Source organism: Limulus polyphemus, unplaced genomic scaffold (genome assembly GCF_000517525.1).
Source record: "Limulus polyphemus unplaced genomic scaffold, Limulus_polyphemus-2.1.2 Scaffold2357, whole genome shotgun sequence".
Taxonomy (NCBI): Eukaryota; Metazoa; Arthropoda; class Merostomata; order Xiphosura; family Limulidae; genus Limulus; species Limulus polyphemus.
Genome location: NW_013667967.1, coordinates 19441 through 29946, shown reverse-complemented (window position 1 = coordinate 29946; position 10506 = coordinate 19441). Strand labels below are relative to the sequence as shown.

The 10506-nt window shown below is 33.2% G+C and overlaps 1 protein-coding gene across 1 annotated transcript in view; it reads right to left on the bottom strand.

Annotated features, from left to right (window-relative positions):
* LOC106466716 (probable G-protein coupled receptor 158) overlaps positions 1-10291 on the bottom strand; it is a 170627-nt gene extending 160336 nt beyond the window's left edge. Inside the window, exon 1 of the mRNA XM_022394801.1 lies at positions 8853-10291. Within this exon, the coding sequence (XP_022250509.1) occupies positions 8853-9703 (851 nt within the window). The 5' untranslated portion in view covers positions 9704-10291. The remainder of the gene's footprint in view (positions 1-8852) is intronic.
* Positions 10292-10506: the final 215 nt, after the last annotated feature.

Here is a 10506-nt window from a genome sequence, read left to right as displayed (position 1 = left end):
TGTGAAAGAACCGAATGACAATAGTAAGCCAGCTAGTGTGTGAAAGAACCGAATGACAATAGTAAGCCAGCTAGTGTGTGCAAGAACCGAATGACAATAGTAAGCCAGCTATTGTGTGTAAGAACCGAATGACAATAATACGCCAGCTAGTGTGAGAAAGAACCGAATGACAATAGTAAGCCAGCTAGTGTGTGTAAGAACCGAATGATAATAGTAAGCCAGCTAGTGTGTGCAAGAACCGAATGACAATAGTAAGCCAGCTTGTGTATGTAAGAACTTACTTAAATACGATTATTGTGAACATATATATTGCATTATTTGTAAATTTGCTTGTGTTTTTTGTTTTTTTTCTCTTCTGCTGTCCGTGTTCGATTTATTCTCTGCATTACCTCTCCGAAAGCTTATCTACTGGATATCAATGGAGCTAAATAACACACTGCTACGTGATTTTATTGTTAGGTGTAACATGTGCCTTAGTAATTTACCTGAAATATTTAAGCTACTCTAAAGTTAAAATATAGAAACCATTTAACGGGTTTTCATTGATCACCAGATGATGTTTAGCTATGAATATACACAATTTTGCGTATGGTTGTGCCACGCTTTTGAAGATCCAGATAATCGGTGTTAATGCATGAAGCAATTAACTTGTTTTTCTTGAATTTGTATTTTATAATGTTATTTTATTTGACGTTAGTTTCATTAACAGTGTTAATTAATTTTTTGATATGTGTATGTATATTTATTTTCAATCATTCGTGAATTTCTTTTCTATATATATTTATTGACCCCTATTGCGGTAAGCTCACGATCTTACACCTGGGGCTCGAGTCCCCGCGATGGACACATCAGATAGTCCAATGTGGCTTTGCTCTAAAACAAACAAAACAAATAAACCGTACATTCATTATAGTTCATTTATTATTATTATCATTTTGTGATTATTAAGTATTATTTGTACTTAGAACTAACCTAAATCTCCTAAGCTGGTCGTATCTCGTGAGATAATTTTAGGATTATGGCCAAAAATATAGTTAACAGCGAGGGTTTGAATTTTGTGCAAAGCTACACGAGGGCTATCTGCACTAGCCGTCCCTAATTTGGCAGTGAAAGACTAGAGGGAAGACAGATAGTTGTCATCACCCACAACTAGTTCTTGGACTACTCTTTTACCAACAAATAGTAGGACTGACCTTAGCATTATAACGCTCCTACAGCTGAAGGGACGAGCATGTTTGGTGGGAGGGGGATTCGAACCTACGACCCACAGATTACGAGTCGAACGCCCTAACCACCTGGTCATGCCAGGTCGTTAGGTGTTTGGTGGGAGGGGGATTCGAACCTACGACCCGCAGATTACGAGTCGAACGCCCTAACCACGTGGTCATGTCAGGTCGTAACAACAAAGGTACCCAAGTGATGAATCAAAACGATCTAATCATTATAAGTTTTTATTCTATTAACTTGAATGCTACTAGGCATACCACTACATTAAATTAGTTATATTCATTACTAGGTTAACTTTGAGTTGTGATCTATGTGTATAGTTTACTTTGATCAGAAGTTATTGATAGTTTACAAACATATTCAGTGTATGAATTGTGACATGTACCTATTTCATGAAGCCAGTTGTCGCAGAGAATCTGTTATTACCATTCAATAAGATTGAAATGTCGATGAAAATGAGACACATACTATTTTGGTGTCTTGAATACAGACGAGAGTCATTAATTGAGAAATGAATACAAGACTGGAATCATCTTTCACATCGTTCGTAAATGTGTAAAAAACTGGAAAGCCTTGAAATAATATATAAATATCTTCATCAAAAGTCTTGAAAAAATTTAGATATACCTTTCTCTCAGCCGGTGCATCAACCATAAATCAGGTAATAGCCACAGCCAGTAATCAGAAAAAAAAAAAAACAACAAAAACAAATAATAATCTAATATTTGATTTGTAATTATAAGATAAAAATTCTCCATCATTATAATACCTCAGCATGAATGAACAGTGATACAATACTTTATCAACAATGATTCTTTATCATGATTAAACCAGCACGAATGAATAGTGATACAATACTTTATCAACAATGATTCTTTATCATGATAAACCAGCACGAATGAATAGTGATACAATACTTTATCAACAATGATTCTTTATTGTGATAATCCAGCACGAATGGATAATAATATAATACTTTATCAACAATGATTCTTTATTGTGATAAACCAGCACGAATGGATAGTGATATAATACTTTATCAATAAGAAAACAGCATCAAAATTTGCTTCGTTAGCTTCACTTAGAACTTGTTTTCCATATGCAGCTCTACAATTACGACTAATCCGGACTGACCGACTGCTTAAACTATTACAGTCTATACTCTGTATTACTCTGTTGAACAATCTGTTCAATACCAGATTTTCAACTGTTTCTTTCCCATTGACAGATGATTCACGACGTGTGTTAAAAATTATATCATGTATATATATAATAATAATTTACTAAGTACATATGTTCTTCTGGAATACAAGTTTATAGATACGACATGACAATTTATTGAAGCTTCATGTACTTCAGTACTAAAAACAAGCATCAAAGAGACCTTCCTTTTCTCGAGTTAAACTTACTTTATTTACTAAATGCAAATACAAGAAAGTCGCTGAATCCTAACTAAACTGTATTTGAACGATGAAATACCTCACACGTGGAAAAACTATATTGGTTAGAGTTATAAATTTGAACAGCCGGTAGAAAGTTATACATCAAAGTTCTCTTCACGTGTTAACTTCTTCTATAAAACTATTAAACTTTTCTCTGGATTAATCCCCTATCCAGATCGGCTTTCTCGATGGCTATGTTTCTTTATAATACGGTTTTCTACACATTGACTTATACAAAAAACCAGTTGACAGACCACATCATCTTCCCTACTAAACGGAATATCAACTTACATGATAAAAAGATGTTAGAAAACTGAAACACTCAGCCAAAAATATGTTCTTAACTCATCATCAGTAACAAAGAATAAAACAGAAATGTCTTGTTTCTGATTGTTATTTTAGATTAAAAACACCTCACATATCTCAAAATCAATTTCGATCTCGTCGAACTCGCTGATTAAAACAACTTTTCCGGTTGTTTTCTTTCCGATAGGACAAAAAATATCAAAGATATCCTGTGTGATCTAACGCTAATTACACTCCACCACACACAGGATGGTTGCCTTTTCCGGTTGTTTTCTTTCCGATAGGACAAAAAATATCAAAGATATCCTGTTTGATCTAACGCTAATTACACTCCACCACACACAGGATGGTTGCCAACATCTTAGTTAGATCCGCAAGTTTCATGAAAAGTATTGAATTTCTCTCCGAAAGATACTGTCAAAACCCATTTGAAATAATTTGCAAACAACCAAAATAACATATTTTATAAAGTGTAAAAAAATGTAACCACCAGCGCCAGACAAACTCAAAAAACTCGTATAGTGTGCCCCCTCTCAGTGGCTCAGAGGTATGTCTGCGGACTTACAACGCTAACAATCAAGTTTCGATACCCGTGTTGGGCAAAGCTCAGATTGTCTATTGTGTAGCTTTGAGCGTAATTTCAAACACACTTATAGTGCGTTTCAATAACCACGTATCTTCTGTCATCACTAAAAAAGACTTTTCTGTTGTCCAGGATTTCAACCAACCTGAGGATGGTTTTCGTAGGTTTAGGTTCAGAACTGATTCAGATATAGAGGTGGAAGAAGCCTATTAGATGGCCACTTTTACTACTGTTCGTCTCTGTGAGGTTATCATGGATTATGGAGTAAGTAATCTTCGACCAGGTGAAAAATAGTTTATTTTACCCGCATACTTATTTCCACATAAAATACCTGTGTTTTTGCTGAATCTATATTTTTGATCATTTATTATTATTGCAAGTTGAATTTTTTTTATATATTATTGGATTCTACTTCATTCTAATTAACCATATATTCTAATACTTATTCACATTCTTTCTTTACCTTACGTGCTTCGCAGCCAATTTTTAGCTCCTATGTTACTTTTAAAATTTCCTCTTTAAACATTTTTTTTTTACATCTTCACAAATACACACACACCTTCCTTTACTAACTGCTTTGGTTCCAAGGTTCCTCTATTCTGACCTATTATAGTTTTTCCAGCTGTCACATTAGAAGAGTTCTCGTTTAAGGCCAACCTAAATACTTTTACATCATCAGAGTGGGTTACTATGACCTAAATGAAAACAAATTCATTAACTTTCACACATTTTACAAATCCTTTTCATTCTTAGTTCTCTCCCTCCCCAAAAGAAGGAAAGTCTGTGATACGAAAATATATCATGGCTATAACTCCTTCATAACGTAGAAAGTGTATATAGGTTTATTTGGATTTATTCAAGTAATACGTTTCAAAATCCCAGTAAAAGCGCCTGTGCTTGATTAGACGTTTTACGTGAACAAGATGTGTCCACTCTTGAACTTGCGAATCTCGTTCCTATGAATTATTTCCTAAAATTCCTAAATGTAAGCATAAAACTCTTTCATCCATGCACGTTGGTATGTTTACTGTAGAAATCTGTTGAGTGAGTCACATTGAAATGTCTAGTATGCAGGCAATATAAAAAATATAGAGAAGTTAGAAACTCTGGTTTCTTTTTTCTATAAAAGTAACGTGCCTGGTAATTTGGTTTCTGGAAAGTTTGGATGATCCTTGGGATTAAATATGATTCTAACTAAGTTTTTTTTGGTCATATTTGCCTCGGTAATTGTCCACTGTAGCTATCTAAATTTGTTTATACTGTAAGTTCTGTTTCTGTTTAACAGAAACGCTGACCATAAGCTGAGAGATGATTTTCACTTGAAATCTTCTTCTGGTGTTTGTGTTATTATATTGCACTAAAGTGTTTTATTTTCAAGCTGAAACAACGGGGCTTTTAGATTTGTGAAAGTGGCACTTAGAAATTATCCAATCACTACTACCATGGAGCTCAGAGTAAATGATTTACCTTCTTTCGCACTCGTTTAAACTAAAACAAGGTAAGGAAGATAACACTCTAACGTGGAACAAGTAAAGGAAGAAACAGACTTTAAAATTAAATAACAAAAGACGTGTAACAGCCTTATCTGACTACAAAAAAAGAATCAGTTAAGATGTAGGCTTTAGAAAGAATGTACAAACAAATGACGTGAACATTACAGAAAACGGAAGTGAGAACTAAAAAAAACAAAACAAAAACCAGTTAAGCCAAGTAACCAAAAACATGTATAAAATCATCTGAATAGAAAAAGTTTCCCAATAAATTCTTGGTTTGTGTTAAATTCAGTAAACTCAGTTATTATACATTCAGGTAGGGTACATAGAAACTCGTCGATAACTGGTAGAAACATTACTGAAAAAACTAAACAGGGTTGCAGAATTGTGGAACAAAGTATAAAATTATAAGTGACAAAGGAAAAGACTTATGAAAATAAGAATAACCAAGAAGTTCGTATTAAATCAATGAAAAGTGGAAAAGAAACTTAGTAATAGCAGTCCTTACAAAATTCATTTTATCGATTTTTCGGAAAGCGAAAAAATAAGAACGTGTAAAAGAAATACTAGTACAGTAACAACAACAAAAAAGAACTTGGAAGCAACTTTTTATAAGACTTAACCTTCTTTCCAAAGCTTTTTCTATTATTCAGATTATAATAGCATTATTCAGGCTTAGGTATTACTCTAAATTAATCATAAACCACATACATTTACAAAATAACTTAAACCCATATAAGAGAATAACTTACGATAAATGGTGAGGTATAACAGCAGGACAATTAGTAGTTAGTTGAAGACAAAATAAATCATGTAAGGGATTAGATCGATCAATCATTTGTATAACTCATTGGCGACAAAAATGGAAGATGAGACGAAGGAAAACTCATTTTACTGGGATTAAAAAAAGAAATGGTTGGAGAAAAACACTTTATGTTTCATATCAAAGTTCTAAACTTAAAAGCAAAAACAAAACACATTCCTATAACCAAAAGGAGAACAAATGGTTTTAGGGACTTTTAAAATTAAGCTTCTACGTGGTAGTTGTCAAAAAAATGTTGGAATATAGTAGATGGATAAACCAACCATAGAAACTATTTTATATGAACAGGTAAAACTTTGTAGACCGTTAAAGTTTGATGCTACCAAGGTAAACTCCTGGTGTTTCATTAAAAGATTCTTAGGAAATTTATAGAAACAACTGAAGCTACAGAAATCCAGAAAAAAATCTATTCCTTGTGAGAGACTTCAACAGCAAGAGACAAAAGATAGTGAAGTATAATAATAATAATACGTCTAAAAATAGGAACCGTTTCGTTTGAAATGTCTTTCTCGGCAGACGAAGTAAAGTGTTGACATAGACTTCAATTTGCTCTTCGGGCTAAACTATCAGAGTCCAGTAACGACTGGAATGACACAGTTAACTTTCACATCTTCTCTACATATGCTGAGGCCTAACGTTCTTATGACAAACAACTAAACATATAAGATGGGCCATAGCGAATCTAAATGAATGATACGCTTGCTTTTGTCTGGCCGTAACTTTTCTCTTAAATTTCTTGACCAAAAGCAACAATTCTCATATCGTTAGAAAGGACTTTGTCCGAGGAGTCCGGTTTGTATATTGGATTTTCCATTTAGGATCATCTTACCTGTTTTTGGCTTAGTCAAACTTTTTAATTCAACCATTTTGCTACACGATAGTATAATGTCGTTATCATCACGTAACAACTGGCTTCGATTTCAATTTTTTATTTGTAAAGTATTTCACACTAAAAACATTTAACACATGTAATTTCCTTTTAAAATATGAACAGTACATTAAATACAATTGCTATGTCGTTCTCGACTCATTTAGGTCTAAAATACGCATGCGCAGTTCAAAACCATATGCTTATCTCTCTGTGAACACCCATTCACGCGTTTCTTCATATTCAACTAAGTCTGCCTTCATTACAACTTTACATTCACTTTATTTTGTAATAATTTAGCTGCGGTTCATTTCACAGACTGCTATAAACACTTTTTGGGTACTTTTTTTCTTTACTAAAGGTTTTATTATTCGTTTTTTCTGTGTTTTTTTTTTATTTGAACTCGTAAAACCGTGTCATACACTGAACGCTCATAACTGTTTCATACTCTGTATATTAGCTAGAGTATGCGTCCGCTGGACGGAAGTTATGTAAATTCATGATAAATGAAAGGTTATCTTAGGAGGTGAAAAGCTGCTTCCCTTATATGTACTTGTAAAAAAACGCAAGCTTGCATGTATCTCCTCATGGACCCAACGAACATTCATGCCAAATTTTGGTGAAGATCCATCCACACCATGCGAAGTAGTTACATGGACAGTACTATTGTATTTATATACATACCATTACATTATTTTATTGTTTACTTTACGTGTAGTTTTATTAAATAAAGTTACGTCTACATGAGTAATTTTTTCAAATAGATCAGGATTTATTGATCTAACACATAATGCCTACAAAAAAACGTAGCTTAAATTGCGTGCGTGAAAATGATAGAATAATAAAAATTCAAGTGAAGGGCATGAAAACTGCCGTAAATTAAAGGTACTAATTTTATTAGTGAGTTTACTATTACCCACCTACCTAGAAGAATAGACAATCGAATCGATTTTCGACGGAATTATTCTATTTGAAGGTCCCAAAACTACGTCTTTCTACTTTAGTTTGACAGTAAAATCCTTGTTCTTCTGAAACGTGTGATAATATAGATAACACAAATGCGACTGAAATATGAACAAAATGTCCAGATTCTTCACAGTTATTTACTCAAATTCTATTTAACTCGTTCCATTATAACTGTATGAAAATTTTAGGGATGTCTCTAACAAAAACGCAATTATTAATAAAGTATTTTTATTTTACAATTCCTGTATAAAGTTTCTAATGAAGAGCTTTCTACGCTGTTGTGGTTTTGTTATAGAGTTTGTTTGATGAGTTTTAGCTTTGTTCGTTAGGGAAGAAAACATCTTACGAATATTTATACAAGTTCGTTGTTACGTATTATCTTATCCCTCGTGCTTAACGTCAGCATTCTCTTGGAACACATATTAAACTACTCACGTTTCAAAATTAAAATTCAGGAGGCTGAGCTTGAGTCGAGCCTTTGTTTAAGTATATCTTGTTTGTGTTATTCTTATTAAAGTTCTGTCTTCACTTCCAAACTTAATCTAAAATATTTTAAACTAATTGTTTACCTGTATGGTGTATTGCAAGCCAAGTTAAAAAACAAAAATCATAGCGGCGATAATCTCATTAATAAATATTGTGTTTATTTACTGCTATATTAATTTCACACTAGCAGTAAAATTCTTATTGTACAGATTTTCATTGCAAAAGTAAAAATCTCGTATTCCTGCACACTACGTAATGATACACTACTGCATAAGATCACGTGAAGAACAAGTAGTAGAAAATGAACAGCTATTTTACCGACGTTTGACTTTTGTGCAACTCGGAGTAAGATTTATATTTGTAATTTCATTAATCAAGAGATTAATATGAAACAAACTTAGTTTCACTGACTGTAAACCAGTTCATAACACAAAGTAGGCAATCTTTTGTCGATATTTAATGTTCTTAGTTATTTCTGTAGCTACTCAATGAACTTGTATTAATTATAAAACAAATTAATAAGAATTATAAAACAAATTAATAAGAAATTAAGTCTCCTAAGAAGCGAAGTTCCGTTTTTTTTTCAGAAAATATTTAATGCAAAATATAAAAAGAAATAAACACTGATAGTTGAATCATACAAATGTATTTTACTTACTTGAAAATAAGATCGTCTTCCTGACGACCGAAGAAAGGAGCCGAGAATGATATAATCCATGTATTTTCACCTCCACAATCGAAGTATGGAGATGTCCACTGTCCATCTTCGATCCCGACTAACAAATCTTTGTTACCATCGAGAAGGCCACTATAATACTGTGAAAACTCAGGACCATACTTTTGCAACAGAAACTGCGAAATATTTTTTTCAGAATGAACCCAAAACCATTCGTTTCCTACCGATCCTTCAGTGTCATAGGATATCTTGTAACTTTTGGATAAGTCCTTGGTGGCTACATGATCGTTTTGTCGAAATGCGTACGGAGCAAAGAAAGTTAAAGATGACTTGTTCCGAGAAATGAACGCATCTTTCTTAAAAGCGATGGTACTTCCTATTATAACAACATCGCTTTCAACGTTGACTGTAACAAGCGAATAGTAAAATGCTTCATTATATAAAACCTCTGTTTCATTGGAAGCCTTTATGAAGAGATTATTTAAAATGTTGGATGTCTTCAGTGCAGCACGGGCTTGTTTTTCAAAAGGTTTATATGAATGATTTGACAAAGGGTATTTAAAATGAGTTTTCAGCGACGTTGTACTGCAATTATGAGATGCGCTACGGTTACGCATTAGCTCTATATAATGTAAAACGGCAGACACGTAATCTTCTTTTTGTAGAAGACGAAGCACATCAGCATCGAAGTGTGCTAGGCTTAAGTCATCAAGTTTCTGACGACGAACCGCATCTCTTAGATGAGAGCTCTTAGCCGCAAGGTGTGATCGCGTAAAGAAGAGGATTGCTGTCAGGAACAGCCATAAGGCAAAATAATGTCTTATCCGATCCATTGTTTTTATCCGATCCAGCTTCAAGAAATTGAAAGTAAGAATAATATATTATACTAGAAAAAATTACAACAGCTTTTGTAGTCAATTATTTGTATATTTTGCACCATAAAGAAAAAAATATTGTGAAAGAGCAAACATATTGTTTCAGACAATTTTTCTACAGTTAATGTTTGATATTAATTCCATACATGGTATATTCTCGTTCTCACAGACGGTTGAAAAGTGTGGCGATAAATAATTTTGAGATTTACCTAATCATTATAAAACATAGTTGCTTTAAATAAGATGTTGTTCTAAACTTCCATGAATAAGTTATAAGACGGCTAAATACGTATTACGTCTTCCAGAGTTACTGCCAGCACAAGAATAACGATAACATCTTAAATCTTTGAACCGTATAGAAGGAGTATTTGTACTTCTGCTTCACAGATCGGTGCCGGTGGGCATGACGCCAACAAAAACATCTCTTGCTGACAGCATTCGTAACCAGCAGTGATCAGAAAATGTCTTAGAAAGTTCTCACAACTAATAGGGTATTTCTTTTGTGTTTCCAAACTAGCTCGGTTGTCATCTTCCTACTGGTTGGTTCTACCTATTACACCAAATAAAAACAAACAATGATCAGTGTAGTTCATTGAAATATAGCCTTTCGTTATTCAAAAAGAAAGAAAAAAGATTTTGTCCTTTTCTTATTTTTCGTAATGTCGATGGGGTTAGTATCATTGTCACAATAGCTAAGCCTAATATATATATATATATATATATATATATATATACAACAACAGACTATTAATATAGTAGTA